The 21254-nt window shown below is 43.5% G+C and overlaps 1 protein-coding gene across 1 annotated transcript in view; it reads left to right on the top strand.

Moving 5' to 3' along the window:
* Positions 1 to 7305: 7305 nt before the first annotated feature.
* FBXL7 (F-box and leucine rich repeat protein 7) overlaps positions 7306 to 21254 on the top strand; it is a 391544-nt gene continuing 377595 nt past the window's right edge. The window contains exon 1 of the mRNA XM_027074459.2: positions 7306 to 7489. Within this exon, the coding sequence (XP_026930260.1) occupies positions 7453 to 7489 (37 nt within the window). The 5' untranslated portion in view covers positions 7306 to 7452. The remainder of the gene's footprint in view (positions 7490 to 21254) is intronic.

The raw sequence follows: 21254 nt of genomic DNA, 5'->3' as shown, positions 1-21254 counted from the left end.
GGTTACCAAAGACTTAAGTTACATATATGTTCACTGTTATTACTGCGCTCTCTCTCTTTCTCTTTCTCTCTCTCTCTCTCTCCCTCTCTCCCACAGCGTGGGGTGATTGTTAGGGACATCAGGGCAGCCAGAGAACTACATTTCCCAGATTCCTTTGTACCATTGTGGCCATCTAACTTGTCCTTACCGGTGAGTTGTGAGCAGATGTGATATAATATGACTTTCCGCTTACTCCTTGTGCCTTCTGCCAGCTGCGTGTGGATGATGTGGTTGGTGAGTCTACAAGATGGAAGAAGCCGGATCCATGAATGAAGAATAATCTCCAGTGGACTAATGACATGTGCTTAGACTGTTTTGTGAGCCAAAAGTAAACTTCTGTTGTATTAAGCCAGGTTACTAAAATGTACATGTTCGTTTGTTACAGGTGCTAACATTACCTTATCTAAGGCAAGGACCCATGTTTACATCACCCCGGGTTTTTCATTTGTTTCTTGTTTCCGTTTTTATTCAGTTTTTCCATGTCCCTATAGAGACTTCTGTCATCACTCTCTCTATAACTAGCCTTAACTTTGTGCAGTTTGTCAAATGCATTGAGCAATACTCCTTCCCATGCCTTGCTTCTAATTTTCTGTGTTCTTTTTAAAAATTTATTTTTTATTTTTATTTTCTTATTTTTTAATTTTTATTTAAATCCAAGTTCGTTCACATATAGTGTAATAATAGTGTCAGGAGTAAAATGTAGTGATTCATCACTTACATAAAACACCCAGAGCTCATCCCAACACGCACCCTCCTTAATGCCCATCCCCTATCTAGCCCATCCCCCCACCCAACACCCTTCCAGCAACCCTCAGTTTGTTTTCTGTATTTAAGAGTCTTTTCTGGCTTGCTAATTTGCTGTGTTCTAACAAGCCAGATAATTAAGTGTGTTAGGACTCTGAATGCTATAATACTCAGCGAAACACATGAACTTTGTGATGCCGCATTGGGCTATTGTGGGGTCTTGGGTGGCTTATCCCTGTTACGGGATACTTACCTGATAAAGGACCAGTATAAATAAATATGGAATTACCTGTTGCACGCAGAATCAAGGGTGAAGTGCAACTGTTTGGGAGTGTGTGACTATTGCGATAGTTTGGATTAGAGCAACTCGCTATTTGGTTTTTCAGGGCTGGAAGGGAAACTTTGGTGAGGAGATGATTTCCAGAGTCCCGTATAAACTATTAAGCCATCTATTTACTTTATTATGATCAAAATATATAAATTAAATTTCCGAGATATCCAGCCATTCATCATTGTGGCTATGATGAAGATTCACGTTGCATAACGAATATTGGGTTTGAAATCTAATTAAGTTTCACGGATGTCAGAAGATGTATCTTTCTTTATTAGGTTAAACACATACTATCTCTGTCGAAAGCTGGGCTTTGTCCAAAACTAGGGTGGCACGTGACGGCATGAAATTGGGTGGGGAGTGGTGAGACATATCATAGGCTTTGCAAACCGATCTTGGTTCCAGTCTTGCTGTGCACCATTACAGGATTTACTCATTTCTCTGAGCCTCAGTATCCTCATCCATAAAGTGGAGTCTAGAAGCACTGCCTGATTAAGTTGTGAGCATTAAGTGAGACATGCAAACACTTAATTCAAAACAGCACAGTGGCAATAATAAAATACAATTGGTCCACGTTCTTTTTCCTCTCCTCTCATTCTGCAGGTTAATTAATAACATACTAAATGTTGTTGGCAGGGGCGACATGATAAGCATCTATACCTTTATTTTCTATCTGAAACAAATATTTGCCTCGTGAAGAATCCAGCTTCATATTTCGATAATAAATTGATATTAACTTAAAAGCAATATTTTCTCTTTCAGATAACATACACTTAAACACAGGTCGACTCGAGAACTAAGTTGCCATCTTTCCATATAACTGCAGTAAGAACATGGAAATGTAACCATATTCTGAAATGTGAAAATAACTAAAGATAAGCAGGTGATTCAGATTTTTGAAGGCAACTCAGCATGCTCAAGAGGAAAAATAAAGTCACCATAAATGTGAATAAAGTACTATTTGGCTCATTTTTTCCTTTCACAAGCTAGATTTCTTATGACCATTTGAATATTTCCTAACACGGGTTTCATGAGAAACGTGATTTTGTCTACAGCATTCCCAAGGAAGCATATGTTTAATGACTTGCTCCTTTGCACGCCTCTCAGCCTAAGTCTCGCTGAAGAAAAGACGTGCTCTGATTGGTTCCTGGCATTTGGGCTCCATTAATATAGTTATAGGCAGCCTGTCCCTCACCAGCGCCAAGGGCAGGAGATTAACCTGAACTTGGGTGGCTCGACCCCCAGAGAAAATGGGGGCCTAAGGTGTTATAAATCCAGCTGCTTTTGAATTCAATATTCTAAAAATATGCTGCTAGAAAAGAACATATTCTTGCTACTCAGAGAGTGGATATATTTATTATAGTGGCTGAAAGGTCACTGCTGAAAAATAGAAACAGAGAGGTAAATATCAACTAAAACATAGATTTTTCTACTCTTATCAGGTCTACATAGGACAAAGCAAATGGACAATTTAATTTAGCAATTCATCAATAGACTCTGTTAATTCTCATAAACCGAAATTCATGGTTTTGGGTACGGACCATTTTTGGCTTCTTTGCCTAAATCTAGACTCAGATGTAAATTTGATTAACACTAAGGAATCATTTCTCGTTAAGACTTTTGCTCTCCCAGGGGAGCATATGTATATGAAGGGGATGTGGGAGGTATTGTAAATGGTAGCACAGAAAGAATATGCAGAAATAGTTCTTATGGCAAGAAAAGGGCTTCTTTTTTTTCAAATTATACTTTTATTTCAAGATAATTGTAGATTGTCTTGCACCTGTAAAAAAAGAATACAAATGGATCCCATTTATCCTTTACCCAACTTTCCCTGTGGTAACATCTTGTAACACTATAGTATAATGTCATGACCCTGATACTGACATGGAAACAGTTGAGATATATTCCTCATCATGAAAAATCTATGTTGCCCTTTCATAATCCTTCACTTCCCTTTTGAACTCACCTTAATCTGTTCAACCACAAAGCTGCTCTCCACTTCTAGGACTTTCATATTTTAAGAATTTGGGAAGGTTTTAGCCATTATTTCTTCAAGTAGATTTTCAGCTCTTCCCTCTTTTTCATCTCCTTCTGAGATGCTGACAACACTAATGTTAGATCTTTTATCATAATCCCGCCTGTCCCTGTGGCTTTGTCCTTTTTTCTTTCTCCTTGTTCTTCAGATTCAGTAATATCCATTGTCTTGTTTTCCAATTCACTGATTCTCTCTTTGGCCTCTTCCATTCTGCTGGTCAGCCCACCCACTGAGCTTTCCCATTTTGGTTCTGAAATTCCTGTTTGGCTCCTTCTTCATATCTTCTGTTCCTTTGCTCAGGCTTTCTGCTTGTTTCATGCATCACAAGCGTTTGTGTAATTGTTTATTGAGTACCTTTTTCTACGGCTGCCTTAAAATCCCTGCCCGATAATTCTAACATCTCTATCATCTTGGTGCTGGTTTCTGTTGATTGTCTTCTTTCGTTCATTTGAAATCTTCCTGGTACTTGGTATGACAAGTGTTTTCCATTGAAACCTGGTCATTTTCATATGCTACCACGAGACTATGGGTCGTAATACAAAACTAACATATAATATTAATACATAAAGTTAAAGCCTTCTGTTTTAACTGTGCCGCCTTATCACTGCCAGGTGGAGACAGAAGTTCAGGTTTCCCACTCAACCACTGTTGACACTGGAGGCAAGGGGCTCCTCCTTACTGCTGGGTGGTGTGAGAATTTCTGGCTACCCACATCGTCTGTACTGATGCTGTGGTGGGGTTGCCCTGTGACTCCTGGATGATGCTAAAAGTCCTGATTCGCTTCCAGGACATACTACTCTACTCTAGGTCTAGCAAGGAGGGAGGGAGCACTTGCTTACTCCCCACTTAGGGACAAGGGCAGGTGGGTAATCGGGGCAGCCTGATCATGGGCTCTCACTTGGCCAAGAAACCAACCATGACTTCCACAACTGACAAGCTCCCACTGGAAGCCCACAGTTGGAATCTTGGTGAAACTGGTTCCCAAAGCACAGGAACTGGTGTTCCCAGAACAAGGTTGGAAGGCACTGGTTGGAGAAAAACAGTAGTTGTCTAGTATTGTTGTTTTGGGGTAATTTAGAATGCTTACTTGTTTTTTGATCTTTTCAGTGGTTGCAGCCTCTTAAAGAAGGCAGAGAGAGAAAGTGGAATAACATTCAAAGTACTTTATCTCTTTGTTCAACATCCATTTACTTTGCAAGTTTTTACTGAGTAATTACTTTGTGTTAAAAATTTTGCTAGATATTAGGAACACAAGGGTGAAAACCACACTGTCCTTTTCTCAATAAGCTTACAAATCTCTATGTGTTTGGTAACTGGGTAAAAAGATAGGAATTTTTGGTTAGAATCATTTATTTGTACAATATCTTAATTAAAAAATCAAAATAAATACATGTGAATACATTTTTATTTTTGGCAGGAATTTTCCTTCTTTTTGCTTAACCATGTTTCCATGCAAGCTTTTATAGTAACTATGACAACACGCATTTATATTTCATAACCAGAAGATGTTAAAAATCAAGTGGTTTTTTTTTTTCTATTTTGTTTTAAACTGGGGTTTGTTAAACAGGACCATCTCTGTTCCCCCTTATGGTAGGCAATAGAGACTTGAATATATGTAAAGACTTTAATTGCAAAGTTGATAAATGTTGCTAGTCACTATAATTTACTTGTCACTGTTAGCTCTGCTCTGATATTAAAGACCCTGGGCGGTGACCCAACCATAAAGGGGTGACAGTGACCAAGATGAATAATGGCTAGGTTGAGAGAGGCAGTGACCCTCCTCTGTGAGAAGAAGACTTGAGAACCTGAATACATCTATCATTTACCACCTGGGTGACTGCACGTATTTCAAGTTTTGAGCCTCAGTTTCTTCTGCTGTCGGTGTGCTGACTCGTAGAGCTCAGAAGAAGGCCTGAGATCATCAAAAAGACGACTGCATGTAAAAAAAAGGTTGTTAGCTCTACTTTTGAGATGAGCTTCCATTGATTCACTACTTTTTGCTGGGTTTGTCTTCAATTACGCCTCCAAAAGGATCAGATTCAGGAAAGCTCCTTAAATAGTGATGGAAAATTACAAAGACCAGGTGAGTGGAAGACCACTTTGGATGAAGGTAATGTGGATTCAGCTCATTTCTGGATTGGGATTGGAGTCTCTGAAAATCCATTTAACTCTTCCCATTTTTTTCTATTAAATATTATTTATTTTGAGAGACAGAGAGAGAGAGAGAGAGAGAGAGAGAGAGAGAGAGAACATATGCACAAGCAGGGGAGGGGCAGAGAGAGGGAGGGAGAGAATCCCAAGCAGGCTCCAGGCGGTCAGCACAGAGCCCCATGCAGGGCTCCATCCCATCAACTGTGAGATCATGGCCTGAGCTGAAATCAAGAATCAGACACTTAAATGACTGAGCCACCCAGATGCCCCTTCCAAATTTTGGACCCCCATACCTCCTATTTAGGGCCTGTGACACAAGATTTTAATTTAACACTAAGGATATGGGAAACACATACTATCACCCAGGCAGTATGCTAGGCTCTATATAAAAAGGTGAAGTAAAATGGAGTCCTTAATCTCTTCCGACTAGGGAGGTTGAAATGTTACCAGAATGACCCAAACCTATTTAAACCTGTCCTTGAAAAGAGATACATTTATGACATTTTCTTTCGATACATGATTTATCCTGCACACAAAGTCTGGACTTTAGAATATTGAAACATGATGTTTTATCTTATTTTTAAGAAAGACAATTGTGCCAAATTTAAGGAAATTACCCCAATACAACCTCAATTTCTGCAGGTGGTTGAAAGCTCTTGAAGGAATAGGTAATTACAAAAGCCCTGGTTCTCCATGCAGTTGTATTACACATGCTTCTGTATTTTGCATGTATACGTATCATGACGTGTGATTCACTTAATTTATGTACCCATGTTTAATTTAATTTCTAACACCTATAAGGAGAAACTGTGCTGTGTGTTTGCCTCTCCTCAAAGAAATTTGCGCTGTGACGTCCCAGGTCTTTACAAAGATGCAATGTTACAGAATTTTAGGTATTTACACGGAAAGGGACTACATGAAGAAGAACTTGCTTTTTCTATTTAATGGAGGGAATACCAAAGGGCCCCTTTAAGGCTCTAGAAGTGCCAGATAAGTCTCCAAAAGAGGTTGCGATGTATTAAACAAAGGATATCACCAACCAGGAGGAGGGAAAAAAAAAATCATCGAAACGGGGAGAAAAATACACTTCCTGGCTAGGAAGCTCTTACAAGTTCTGAGCCAGGAAACCTTCCACCGGGGCGGGGAATGTCTTTGGCTCTCCAGTGACTCCCTGCTAAGTTCCCCTCAAGTTTTCCCTCCCTCTCTCCTCCATTCCCCGCCTCAGTCCCCAAACGTGGGGGCCACAGGAGAATGCCCGCAGAGATACCTGACTTTGTCAGACAGAACCCGACTCCGGTGCCTGTTTATTTTAAAGGACCCCGCACCCAAAATAGGCCGTATCGGCAGGCAAACCCAAGGGATTTCAAACGACGCCTGGAAGCTCATCTTACAAGTCGGGGGCCAAGCCTGCAAAAGAACAATAGTAAAACAGAGCCAGGAGCGCGTTCCTCCGTTCAAACTGCTTCCCCGGTGGCGCCCGGGCCTCCGGCGAGGCCGGGGCCGGGAGCCGGAGCCCCGAAAAGGCGCGCTGCCCCTTTAAAAGGCCGCGCATCTCCGGGCCGGCCTTCCTCCCCGGGGCTCCAGCTGTGATTGACGCTGGGCGGCGAGAGGAGGCGCCTGGCGCTAACAAAAGTCCGGCCCGCGGGCGAGCGGCGCCGGGCCGCGAGTCTCTGCTCGCGCGGGGCACCCGCAACAAGTGGCCGCCGCGCCCTCCCCGGGGAAGCCGCGGGCGTGCAGGGGCGCCGGGAGGAGGCGGCCGAGCCGGGGAGCCCCGGCCGCCCGCGCGGCTCAGCGCCCACCGCAGAGGGATCGGGGCGGGCGGATGGGGACCCGGCGGCGGCGGCGCGGCGAGCCTCTGGGCGGCCCCGGGGCGCGGGCTCTCCGCGGCGCTGCGCCCGCTGGCCCGGAACGCGGATTCTAAGAGCGGCGGCTGCCCCCGGCCCCACCCGGAGCCATCGGGGGTGCCAGGCGGGGACGCAGCGCCCCCTCCCACCGGAGTGCAAGGGGCCGCCCCCGGCCGGAGCCTGGCCCCGGAGCGTGGGGTATGCGCAGCTAACGGTCCCGTCGGGCGGGCTTTCCTCTGGCGGAGCGCGCAGGCGGTGCGCCCCAGCTATGGAGTGTCCGGGGAGACGGCGGGCATGACGGCGGCAGGATGGGCGCGAACAATGGCAAACAGTACGGCAGTGAGGGTGAGTGGGCCGCCCGTCCTCAGCCTCCCGGATCGCGCCCCCCTCCTCTCTCTCCCCCTCGCCCTCCCGTCTGGGGAGGAAGGTTCTCGCACGCTACCGTGGCGCACCCCTGCTCGGCACCCTGTCGGAGCCGTCACCTTTCCCTTTGGCGCTGAGCGTTCGGGGGCCCCGAGGATGCGTTCCCACCGTGGGGGGCTCTTTAAGCAACTTCCCAGGTTGTCTTTGGGAGGGCTCGAGTTGCATTTCTGCCGCATTTCTGAGCACATGTGCCTCAACTTTCCTTCCCTAAGCATCTGGGGTTTAGGGCGATGGTTTGGCAGATGGCGGAAGACGGTTTTGAAAAATAACGCTGAGAAAACTTTCCCAGGCCTTTGTGTTCCAGGCCCCGGGACTCTCCTGTAAGCAGGAACAACTTCTGGAAGAAGAAGTTAAGTTTCCATTCTCAGCTCAAGGCCCCTGAGCTGACGGTTTCGTGAAACACCACCTATGGGCCTCGCGAGGCGAGGAGTGGCCGGGGGCTTTGTCTGGTCTCTCTCGGGGCTCAGGACGGGCGAAGGACCATCTGTTACGTGGGGCTGGAAATTGCACAGAAATATTGCCTGTCAAGTGGGAAGTTGGAAGTTGGGGAAACTTTAAACTCCACCTACCCCTAAAAGGATGATGGATGTGTGGGTTGGCTTCTCCCTCGCTCCTCCTCCTCTTTGCATAAAACCGTAGTATTGTAACCGAGTTGATTAACAGCTTGCCCCCGATCTGCATCCTGCATAGGCATTTCCCGCGGTTCAAAAGTTGGGAAGGTTTGTCTTTCGCGAACTTGGCTGGAGGGGAGTGGAAGAGACAGGATCGCTTTTATACCCGCCCCCCCCACCCCTTCCCCCCCTCCCCCCCTACCCCTTCCCCCCTCCCCCCCTCCCCCCCACCCCCTCCCCAGGGCAGGCTGTTACAAACCGGGTCCAGCGCCTGCAGACTAGTAGGAATGCAGAGTGGCTATTCAGCATGTGGTGTTAGGGAAACTTCTATCATCCTGTTCAGAACTTTGAGGTGTGGTCACAGAACGTGGATGTCTATCCCCGTGTGTGTCTGTGTTCCTTCTCAGCCGCTTTGCGCAATTACAGCAAATTTACCCGCCCTAAAAAAACCATACCCACAAGAGCCTTTTGTTTAAATCATTCTTTTCCAGATCACAATGTTTTGAATTGCATATATATAGTCTCCTTATTCTGGGCAGTTTTGTGGGAGAGGTTTTTTTTTTTGTGATAATTTAATTAAAAACAAAAAAAGTTTAGCAGTTGTCTTTTTAAATAGCCCATGTGAAAATATGCCAACAAAGATTATTGGAGAATCTTGGCCACTGCCCAGAACTTCTTAATGTTTTAAAAATTTGTGGAATAATGAAAGATTAAGCCTTCTTACTCTGGGTATTAAAAAGCTTTCAGGGCGTAAAATGTGTGCTTGTCAATTCTGGATGTGCATACATTGTGATCCTTGAACACTGTTGGGCGGTGGGGAGGACGCCCCAAGAGTTAAGTGGAATCAGGGCTCTGTGTTGTTGAATGAAACCACTCCAACACCCCTGATTCTCTGCAACTTGTTCTTCTATCCCAGCGTTCTCGTATGGTGCAGTGTGTGGTGTATGACGACTTCCTGTCTGAACAGTGGAGTTTTCAACCCTTGGGAGAGAAAAGGAGAGACAGAAAACTAATGATCTCCAGCTGTTATCCGTAAATGCTACCTCTGCATTTTCACTTCGGCTGAAGTGAAATTTTACTGGGATCAGATTTAGATACACTGTGGAACTTTTTATAGGGAAAGCCTCTTGGGCTCAGCTGATTCAGGGGAACCAATAGGAAGCTTCGGGCGGTAACTGAGTTTTGGCTGGAGGGACACATTGTGCTTAGTTTTCATAGACTGTTCAAATGCTGGGAGATTCCTCTGTGATCGGTAAGGAAAAAATAAGAGAAAGAGAAGTAACGTGAACTTAAATAAAACATCTTTCCCCCAGTGACATTAGACCTCTCGTACATAGGGTTATAACATATGTACAGTAGACCATTGAACAATGTGTGGCTTAGGGGCACCAACTTCCCCTGGAGTCTAAAATCTGAGTATAACTTTTGACGCATCCCAAACTTAACCACAAGAGCCTACTGTTGACCAGAAGCTTTACTGATAGCAGACAGTTGATTTATATTCATGCATACATATTTTGTATGTTATATGTGTTACATACTGCATTCTTAGAGCTAGAGCAAAGAAAATGTTTTTAAGAAAGTCTTGAGGAAGAGAACATAGATTTGCAATTCCGTACCGTGTTTATAAAAAAAATTTACATGTAAGTGACTCCACACAGTTCAAACCCCGGTTGTACAAAGGTCAACTGTAATTGGTATTGGTCAGCTTTGTTACAGTGTGTCAACGGGTGGTAACATACATGCAGGTAAGCCTGTTGGAATTCAACGTGTCAGTGTCACCTTGTTTTTTAATCTAAGATGTCAAATTTCAGAGAGAATGGACTCAACCCTTCAACACAGTATCTCCATTAAGGAGACTGAGACTTAAGACAGTTTCAGTAGGTTTAGTACAAGTTAGGTATACTTTGGAGTAAGATTTATTTCAGAGATTTATTTCAAACCATACCTAACTTGAAATGAAAGGGGGAAATTATTAGTGGATGCATATCCATAGAATGCAGTGAGAGACCGCTCCACTCTGAAACATAGGTGTTTGAGTATACTTTAAAAATCTGCACTTTAGGGGCGCCTGGGTGGCTCAGTCGGTTAAGCATCCGACTTCAACTCAGGTCACGATCTCGCGGTCCGTGAATTCAAGCCCCGCGTCGGGCTCTGGGCTGATGGCTCAGAGCCTGGAGCCTGCTTCCGATTCTGTGTCTCCCTCTCTCTCTGCTCCTCCCCCGTTCATGCTCTGTCTCTCTCTGTCCCCAAAATAAATAAACGTTGAAAAAAAAATAAAAAAAAATCTGCACTTTAAGTATATTTTAGGGTTGACACCACCAATGTAAATGCAAGCCACCTTCCTTTTACAGTGAGTGTTCAATTATTGGAATGTTTAAAACTTCAGGATTTCTTATGTAATCTTATTTCTCCTGCTACTGAAAAGCACTCTGTACATTAAAACAACAAAAATGCTTCCCGAGGCTTACCGTAGCAGGTGCAACAGGGCAGACATTTCCAGTTCTGTGTAATTCAAGGATGCGTGTGGCATAAGCATCACCCTGGAGCTTGTGAACAGTGCAGAATCTTGGGCTCCTCCTAGAATTGAATCATTTATCACGTACTTGTTAAAACTTGGGGAAGTTCTTGTGTAGGGCAGAGCATTAATTTGGGAGTCTGTACATTTGAGTCCTGCTTCAATTTAGCTTCTGTGACCTTGCTCAGTTCTCCTGAAATTATGGTTTTCTCTTTTCTTTTCTCTTCTTTCTTTCTTCCTTCCTTTCTTTCTTTCTTTCTTTCTTTCGAGTGAGGAGAGAAATTCCTTATTGGCATTACTTGTCAAGATCTAATTCTTGAGTACATGGTCATTCATTTTATTTTGCTCTCCTAATGCCTTAATGGACCACTTAATGGAGATTAACCTTGGAAGGTGTGTTATAATAGGGAATATAGTAAATATAATATAAAGGGAATATCATAATAGGGAAGTTAAGACTGTTAGTTATTGCCATGAAATCCATAAGTGCCCCTCCCCCCTTGTCACCCTCTTTTCCTTCACCTCTGTCTTCTTCACTTGTTCCCCCCACCCCTCACCTCTCCTAATAAATCAGTCCTGGACTCCCTGCTTTTCTTCCTAAATTCAAAATCTGTGTAAATAATGGGTGTTTCCGAAGTGTTTTGTTTTGCTAAATACTCAGTGACTATTCAGGTTAATGGTTTAATTTGTAACCCCATCTCCTTCTCCCCTCCACTGCCAACTTGGATTTTGCTCCAGGAAAAAGTTACCATACCAATCCTGATCTTTAGATTTCTAGAAACATACGTGAATGTCTAAATGATTAGGATGTTCTGATAAATTCTTTCAGGGAAGGCTGTTTTTTTCCCTCCTTTATCTTCTTTCATAAGGTGTCAATTTCAGCCTGTGTGTAGAAATCTGGAGAATGAGTTGGAGTGAAGCTTGTGACCATTAGCTTTGACTCCAGTTAAGTCAAAGAAACAAATCTCCCTGTTCTAGTAGGAAGGGACTGGCTGCTTTCCCTTCCTTTTAAGGTGTCTGAGCCTCACCCTCACTTACTCAGTAGTTTCAACTTTAATACGCAGTTAACAGCTCCTTTGCAAAATCCTGGGTGTTGTTGAATTGGAGCTGATGAGGACACCGTGATGGGGTTTGACTCTTGGTTTTTCTGCTGCTCTTATCAAGTGCCTTGGGTGCCCTTTCACCGTCTCAGACCTGTGCTGTCGGATATCAGGATAGTCAGCTGCCTGAACACATAAATCATCACTAATCCATCACCACCTCGGGAAACAGATCTTGGAATAATGATAATAATGGCAGCTAATGTTTATTGAAAGTTTCCTGTGTCCAAGCATTCTTCTAAGCCATTGACGTACACTGACTCACATAACCCTCATGACAGTCCTAAAGGCAGGCACTCCTAAGGTCCTCATTTTACCAATGGGGAAACACAACTGTAGAGAACATGACCTTTCCCCCCAGGTCCTACAGCTGGTGTAGGTGGCACTGGGACTCCCAGCCAAGTCTGTCTAAGCCCAGAGTCACTTATTCGTTCGTTCAACTAATGTATGTTGACTTCTTATTTCTTACTATGTGCCAGGAACTCTTCTGGATAGTTGGGATACATCAGTAAATGGAGTAAGATCCTGTACTTGTCAATCTTTTCTTCGTGAGTGTGTGTGTGTGTGTGTGTGTATGTGTTTGTGCGCGTGTACGTGCACGCATGTATGTTGGGAGGGAGGGGAAGTGGAACAATTAACGTGTGCATACACACCCAGTAATTCAGTCACCCTTGTGATGCATCCTAAGGGGCTAATGTCTCTGAATAAAAACAGTCATCAGATTATTTGGAGACTGGGAGGACGAGACTGTTGCAATTTTAGTCAGTCACTGTTGGCCTTTTTGAAAAGTTGACATTTGGACCAGGACTTAAAGGAAGTGAAAGACTGATCCTTGAGGATCCATCCAGGTAGCACATTGACTATAACTTGGAACCACTGTGTTATACCAAGGTGAATACGTTCTATTCTGGGGAGCGTAAGTCATCATTTTATGCAAGTGTAACATCATTAGCTCTCCATAATAGCTACAGTGGAACCGAGTCAGTTTTGGTCACTGGGCATTTTTTTTTTTTTTTTTGGCCTAGAATCTTTGCAAATATCTTTTTATCTAATTATATTACATTAGCTGTGTTGTGACTGCTTTTGGGTCGGGGAAGCCTAGGACCAGGGGATATTGCCTGACTTCACTGGATATGTGAAGATAACCCTAAAGATCTCCAAAGTTCTTAGATAGAGATAGGTCTTCATGTTTTGCCTCCAGTAAATAATTTCATTCTGATGACAATCAAGAGAAACTGTACTGATTCTACTGTTCGGTTTAAATCAAAGCATTAGTGTAGCTCATGGGACCATCTTGGATCTGAGGGTGAGAAGAGATTTTCAGAGATTTGGGGAATCTTTTATGTTTAAAATGAGAAGGAAAAGAGAGGGAGCGTTTGTTTTCCCCTGAGAGTCAACTCACAAAAGCTTTGTCTTGACTCCCTCTGCCCTTTGAGAGAAAACGAATTCTGGATTGGTTTTGAGTAACTAATAACTTTTGCCTTCAGCTTTTATCTACTGGTGTCCCTCTGGAAGCTGTGCAGATTCCTTGGCTGTGTAACTGGTGGGGCAGTCTAGATACGGATTTTAAGATGGTGTTAAGGATGTATTAAAATATATGACATAATCTTGAATAAAATCAAGAGTGAGTCAATTCTCTGAATAATGAAGAAGGGAATAAATGAAGTTTAGAAACTTAACTCATTACAGGGGCGCCTGGGTGGCTCCATGGGTTGGGCTTCCGACTTGAGCTCAGGTCAAGATCTTGAGGTCAGTGAGTTCGAGGCCTGCATCAGGCTGTGTGCTGATAGGGGGTGGGGTGCGGTGGCTGGAGCCTGCTTTGAATTCTGTCTCCCTCTTTCTCTGCCCCTCCCCCACTCATGCTCTGTCTCTCTCTCTGTCTCTCTCTCTCAAAAATAAATAAATGTTACAAAAAAGAAACTTAATTCATTAAAAAAATAGTATTTGAAGAACTGTCGTGCTGAAAAAATTAAATCGCAAGATGCCTAGCAACGACCAATTCTATTTGAGTTACTAGAGGGTAGATTTGGCTGAGTCTGAGTAAGACCGCATGATTGGAGCTGACCACCTCTGAGATAGGCTTCCCAGTGAGTGAGTGAGTCATCAGACATGGGAAGGAGGTGATTACAGTAAAGGATGATGTGCTAGAGATTTCTGCATTGACCAAGGGGTATGTTATAGGACCCTATGCCCAGTTCCCTTGCAAATATTTGGTCATGTGAAGTTATGTTTGATAAAGGGTTATTGTTTGATTCTAACTCATTTTACTGCTTCACTTCCCCTCTCCCGAATACAGCTCTATCATTTTAGGTGTTAAAAAATATTTCCCCACTTTCCCTGGGTTATTCTCTTTCTCTCTCTTCGTCTCCACCTGTTACATGTTTGTGTTTATGTCTAGCTAGATATATTTAGGTGTTAATTCGAAAAATCTACTGATTTTATTGATTTTCCTGCCTTCTGTGAACATAAGCTCCAGCACCAAAAATTGGGTTTGATAAGTGACTTGTCCGTATTTTCAGTGTAGTAACGGACACCGACTCTACCTATGGTGTTACTTTTCACCTTTATTATTAACCCTGAAACATGTTGATCTGCTGAACTTGAAGCAAGACCTTTAACTGTGCTCATGTTGAGTGTCTTGAATACATGGTTTACCTTGTACATAAGACTTTTAATTGGCATTACTGGTTAGTGAAATTCGATCAGAAGCTGCAGATTGCCTGGGATCACACAAAGACAGCATCTTCCTAAGAAGCTCTGATATTTTGTTCCGCACGATGTGTACGATGAGTGAGACGTAGCAACAGATCTTCTGTGTAGTAATGGAGGCCAGATCAGCTGACCTTTGCCAGAATGTAGCTCTTTTTTGTTTTCGTTCTTTTGGTTCTAGTTACAGAAATTTCGAACCCTTCTTCCACCTACTCACGGCATTAAATCTGCAGGGAGAATAGACTTGCTCTAAAAACGTTCAGTCTCTGAGAAGCTAGGCAGGGATGCAGATGCTTTTAGAGCAAGATGAGAAGTCCTGATTCACAGGAGGACCCTGCTTCCCCACGTGTGCTAAGTGTGGAGGTAAGTGGTCAGGGGAAAGTGTGAATAGGGATAGAGTTACTCTCTAAATGAGGACAGCTCTGGGTAGTACCTGCGCTTCCCGAAGTATCTAAAGGATGTTTCTGAAACAACAGCAACAAACAGGTGAGTTGGATTGACTGTAGCTTAGACCCTCGGGAGAAGCTAAATGTTTGTTAAGAGACTTTCCCTAGTTGTTCCCTCAAATCCTCATGTGGTTTATTTCATGGAAAGTGATTCCTGCAGATTCTGTAAGTGAGGACCTTGAAATGTTTCAGAAAAGGACAGGACCATCTCACGAGGGTCCCTAGTCAGGGTCCCTCTCAAACATGCACACTGCCACAAAGGAGAATGGCAGCCTTTGGGCAGATGCCCTTAAAATATGCTAGCCGATGGGGTGCCTGGGTGGCTCAGTCAGTTGAGTGTCCGACTTTGGCTCAGGTCATGATCTCGCAATTCGTGGGTTTGAGCCCCATGTTGGGCTCCGTCCTGACAGCTCAGAGCCTGGAGCCTGATTTGGATTCTGTGTCTCCCTCTCTCTCTGCCCCTTCCCGGTTCCTGCTCTGTCTCTCCCTCCTTCAAAAATAAATAAACATTTAAAAAAATGTGCTAGTTAATACCCCAAAGATGGACAACTTTAAAACGTCTGACATGAATAATCATTAACCATCTCTGAATTTTCCTCGGTAATGAAGTATAAACACATGGTCAACATTTTCCCCATTCCATGGTTGAAGAAGTGTAGACTGTTTCTGGAGCCGTAAATCTCTATTAGGTCCTGCATTAGATGTGCTCATTCTATCAATTCCTATTTAAATTTGAAACCAGTAACAAAATGAAAAACAGTTGTTAACACTGCATGAACTCATAATTGTAACGTTAGAAGCCTTGAGCAATGTGTAGAAATGTTATTAAAACATTTTTTGTTTGCTACCCTTTCTGTGGTAAATTCCTTAGCAGCATTTTTCAAGCAGATGCAGCCGTGGAAAGTGCATCAAAATTTGTAGAGAAAAATTTCAGGAATTATTCGTGTACTTGTGGATTGACCTTCTGGCTGCAAGTAACCCACTTCTTGGCAAGGTGGAGAAGTCAGGAAAAGGCTACTTAGTCATGTAGTACAACCCGCTGGCCCCGTGAAGTACTCGGGTCAGATCATGGTAGCATCTTGGTTAAGTCCAAGTCAAAGGCCAGGCCTGACGGGTTCTAACTGTCAGACGTAGGTCAGAGCCCAGAAGGAGCAGCAGGTAGGAGACCTCGCGTGCCCTGGAAGAAGGAACGCAAGTTCAAGGAGGGGGGAAAAGAACAAATTCAGAGAGAATGGGAATTAGGGCAATGGTTGTCTCCTAATGTAAAGAATAGGATCAATGTTGTGCTCAACTCTTGCTTTCTTAAAAACATCTCAGCCTGGTGGCTTAGTGGTTTGAGTGCCCGGCTTCGGCTCAGGTCATGATCTCGTGGTTCGTGGGTTCAAGCCCCTTGTTGGGCTGTGGGCTGACAGCTCAGAGCCTGGAGCCTGCTTCGGATTCTGTCCCCTCTGCCCCTTCCCCACTCACACACACTCTCTCTCTCTCCCTCTCTCTCTCTCAGAAATAATAAAAAAAATCTGAGCTCACAGATCAAAATGATTATTAATAAATACTAGTGTTTCCAAGTTTATTCTATTTGCTGTCAGTTTAGTAACAGTAATTCACATTTATTGAGCACTTACTAGGTGCCGCCTTCCCCCTCTGTGCACTCTACACACGCTTTTCTTGTAGTTCATGGTAGCCGCAGGGGGCACTGATGACTCCATTTTACAGGTGCCAACAGGGAAGCCGAGAGGCTCGTCCCTGCCCAGGGCGCACAGCTGCTGAGCAGCCTGTGACAACGGCAGTCCCTGGTGGCGCTGGAGTCTGTGGCCCTTTCCGCTGTGCCCATGACCCCCTCCTGCCTGTCATCGTAGGTGTGCAGCCAAAACTTTTCCCAATCTTTGTTTTGTTTGTGTATTTCAAAGAATTGCAGTGGCTGAGAAGTAGCCCTTAAACAAAAAAAAAAAATGGTGACAGTTTTATGGATTAGGAGATCCAAAATGAAAAACTTTTTTTTCTTCTAATTTAATTTTTTTGAGAGAGGGCACAAGCAGGGGAGGGGCAGAGAGAGAGACAGAGTGTGAGGGAGAGAGAGAATATTAAGCAGGTTCCATGCCCAGCACAGAGCCTGAGGTGGGTGCTCGATCCCACAATCCTGGGGCCACTGACCTGAGCCAAAATCAAGAGTCAGCCTGGAGCAGGCTCCAGGCTCTGAGCTGTCAGCACAGAGCCCGACACGGGGCTCGAACCCACGAACTGTGGAATCATGACCTGAGCCAAAGTCAGACGCTTGACGGACGGAGCCACCCAGGCGCCCTGAAGGATGTGTTTTGAAGGAAACTCTCAACTCATTTGACCTGGGTCTCCCAGGGATAGATTACCTGCTCATTAGGCAACAATCTGCCGACAAACTGGTGGGCTAACGAGCGTCTATAATGGCATCAGCACGTGAAATAATTAGCATATTCTGTACCGTCTGCCTGAAATGCCATCCTCTGGATTCTCCACAGCATTATGTACTTGTCGCTGGCCTTTGTTCTGGGTAGCCTGGGGACCTGCTCCCAAACAAAAGCTAGCGGAGGACTGAGAAAGGTGCACACATTTTCTTTCCTCCCTCAATAGTCGATGGGTTCTACCTTCTATTTCCCTCTGGTTGCAGAACCGTGGATTTGAAACAGCTGTTAATACGGAGAATTATTCCAATATGTACTGGGGAATTTGGCCTTCTCCTTTGCCAGCTCCTGGGAGACTTCTCCATAAGTATGTCTCTGAAATGGCTTTGGAAACTATAAAGCATTTCAGACATTAATCTTATTCATCGTCACAGGGACCGTGGAAGGGGCGTCCGTCATTATCCCCAGTTTATAGGTGAGGAAACTGAGGCCTCGACAGAGTAAGTGACTTGCCTTGATTTTACGCTGAAGATCAGGTGAGGTCATTTTGATTCTAAATATACTACACTTTCCACGATACTATCACTCCCCCTTAAGTGCTACAGGAAAACAAGAATATAATCATGCTAGAGGGTTATCACCAGGAATTCTTGGCAGTATTTTATTTATTTATTAATCTATCTATCTGTTTATTTATTTACTTTTAGAGAGAGAGGGTGCAAGTGAGTGAGGGGTTGAGAGAGGGAGAGAGAGAGAAGCAGAGCTCGCCTGAAGCGGGGCCTGAGATCACCCCGTGCCGGTCTCAAACTCAGGAACCTTGAGATCATGACCTGAGCCAAAGTCAGATGCGTAACCAGCCGAGCCCCTGGGTGCCTTTGACGGTATTTTAAATTGCTCTCACCCCAGGATAGAAATGGGGATCTGCAAGCATCCATCCTTTAATCGCTTTTCAGCTCTGCTAGACGCAGAGAAGTCTGCCTTCCGAGTGGTCATACTCAGCCATGGGTGTGCGGGAGCAGCCTCATGGTGATAAGATGATCAGAATGAGAATGCAGAGTAAATTGTTGGAAATATTGGTGACAAGGGAGCGGGGCTTGGTAGTTCAGTCAGTTAAGCATCCAGTTTCGGCTCAGGTCATGATCTCATGGTTTGTGAGTTCAGGCCCTGCATGGGGCTCTCTGCTGTCCCTGCGGAGCCCGCTTTGGATCCTCTGTCCCCTTCTCCCTGCCCCTCCCCAGCTCTTGCTCTCATGCGTGCGCGTGCTCTCCCTCTCAAAAATAATAAACATAAAAAACAAAACATGTTCATAGCAAGATGACATTATTGTTTGGAATGCTCTTGCTAGTTGGCAAAACTCAGGTGGGGCTTGGAGGGGTGTTTCCCTCCCTGACAACGTCTGCTCCGGATGCTTTAGAGAAAGTTATGTCACTGCCTGGGAGATCAGAGAATCACCTCTAAAACTGGGGACTCTGAGCGTGACAGGAATCCTGGTTCTCTTCCATCTTCTGTGTCCTTTGCTGTTGAATGACCACCTTTCCCAGAGGCCTTTGGAAGTGGTGAGGGCCTGGGGCAGGTCTTTTAGGATGAGTTGGTATGAAGTCACTGAGGTTCTATCATTGTGATAGAAATTTGCGTTGTTCATTTAGTCTTTAATTGCTTTACTCTGCAGGCACTGTCTTCTAGCTTAGTCTCATTTGTTTTTCTATTTCTTGGTCCTTTGTATTCATTCATTATTCATCCTACATGTGTTCCCCCAGATGTGACTGCAACCCTGCTCATAGAGTAGGCCTGAAATACACGTTTTTGTTGTTAAATGATGAAATGAACATGAATCTGTGGCCATGGTCTTTGTTGGATCTAAGAAAGGCTCATGAAAACGCTGTAGTAGTTTCATGAGTGTTTCTGGGACTCAGACATTTTAACTCTAAAAACATATTTTTCTGGACACGTGTCTTCTTCCGAGGATATTCTAACTTGGACCCTCATTTTTTATCAGGCAGTGCCATCTTCTTATGGATGAAATAGTGTAACTTGTGTATTTAAGGAACAATGAAATGTCTGTTTTTTAGGATTGCTGAAGGCAATTGTTGAAGACTTTGACTTCACTGCCTTACAGTATTTCAACTGTTTTCGTGATTAGTATTGAGTGGGACACTGCTGTGTATATTTTATTGAAAAGTATATTGTTGGGTCATATTTGCCTAAACGGACTTGGAAGTTGGTTTTATGTGACAATTTAAGCAAATCATTAACCTAGAACACATTTATAAAATGTGATCTTTAAATTAATAAACGATTCCTTTGGCCCTGTGTTCTCTGGATTAAACGTTCATAGGGTTCTAAATCCTTTTAAATTTGTATATTGCTCTACTTCATGCTAAGTGCCTTGGGTCTCCATTTTTATCTTTATTCTTATGCAAAATATAAAAGTTATTATGCGTGTCTGGCATGATTGGAATGGTTTCTAGATCTTATGCCTCTGGCTTCCCACATTACTAAAATCAGAAGTGATTGAGGAAAAAAAAAAACATTATTGAGCTGTGTGTGTGGTATATGGATGTGTTCGTGTACTTGAAACCATACTTAAATAACCCTTTTCTATAAATTAAGTGAAATCTATTATTCTTCACACCTATTTTTCCCCCGTGGGTGGAGAGAAATACATATCCTATAAGGAATTTAAGAAATACAACTAAAATTAAAATGGCATTTGTTTCTCTAATAATACGGTATGGTAGAGGAATAGCTTCAAACAAAAGGATACCGTAGGAATTGGGCAAAAGAAAAAACAAATAGCCCAACACAGGAGCTTTTTGAGATGGAACTTAGGATAGAGGTACCGTACTGCATGAACAAGGGCTTGAAATAGTTCTATGACCTGAAATCCACTTGAAGCTGTATGGTTTCGTTTGTTTACCCGAATGTGTGTTCTGCTCACATGAATGGATGTAATATCTCATTGGTGGGAATTTTACATTGCATGACACTGAGCCTGGTTGACATTTGCTTTGAAGTGGCAGAATGTACATTCAGAATCATAGGCAACATTGACATGCTCATTTTTGTCTTTTTAAAAAAATTTTTTCAAGATCAATGGCTACTCCATTGGTTGGAAGGATTTACGTCACCCCATTTGGACAATGTGCATTGCATATACTCGTATGAAAGTAAATTTCAAGACCTGACATTTCTGTCCTGAACATCTTACTCTTGACATTTCATTTTGTATCCCCTCTGCTTATTTAATTATATTTTAATAATTTTCTCTATTTTCCAGCTCTCTTGAAAGACCTCTCCTGTTGATTATACTGTGAGCTTGTTTTGAGACACAGCGTCTCCTTGGGGAGTCTTTCTTTACTCCTAAAGCCATAAGAACGTGAACTAAGCAATAAAAAGCCAATTCCCTCCTCTTGGTTGTGCTTCAAATAGTCATTTCTTTGATACGGGCTAATAAAAACAGGAAAAGGATCAGTTTTAAATGCTTTGCTTGGGGTTGCTTTACCTCCAGTAAGGAAAATTGCCTCACAAGGGGGAACATGGGTAATAAAGATACAGCTAACTGAGTAATTGTAGTCAGTCTAATGTCGAAATCTCCAGGCTGTTGCCTGCAAATCTGATTTCATCTTGGGATTGCTGTGTGTCCACCATGGTGTGCAGATTTGAATTTGCTGCTACTACTGATTATCTCTTCACCGTCATTGAAGATGAATTTCAGATGCTACTGGAGATTTTTGATATGGGTGGGTTCTTCTTTCCTTAGCCATATTTGTAAGTCTTAAGGTAGTTAACAGAAAACCTTTGGATGTTGACCAAGAATGAAATATGGAATACAGTCATGGAAATTTTAGTAGTGAAAGTGACCATAGATCACCTTACAAAGAGATTGAGGCACAAAGAAATGACACAACTTTGCCAAGGCCATGCAGAT

This window comes from Acinonyx jubatus, chromosome A1, assembly GCF_027475565.1.
Source record: "Acinonyx jubatus isolate Ajub_Pintada_27869175 chromosome A1, VMU_Ajub_asm_v1.0, whole genome shotgun sequence".
Taxonomy (NCBI): domain Eukaryota; kingdom Metazoa; phylum Chordata; class Mammalia; order Carnivora; family Felidae; genus Acinonyx; species Acinonyx jubatus.
The sequence above is the reverse complement of the archived record's forward strand: the minus strand, read 5'-3'. Positions and strand labels throughout refer to the sequence as shown.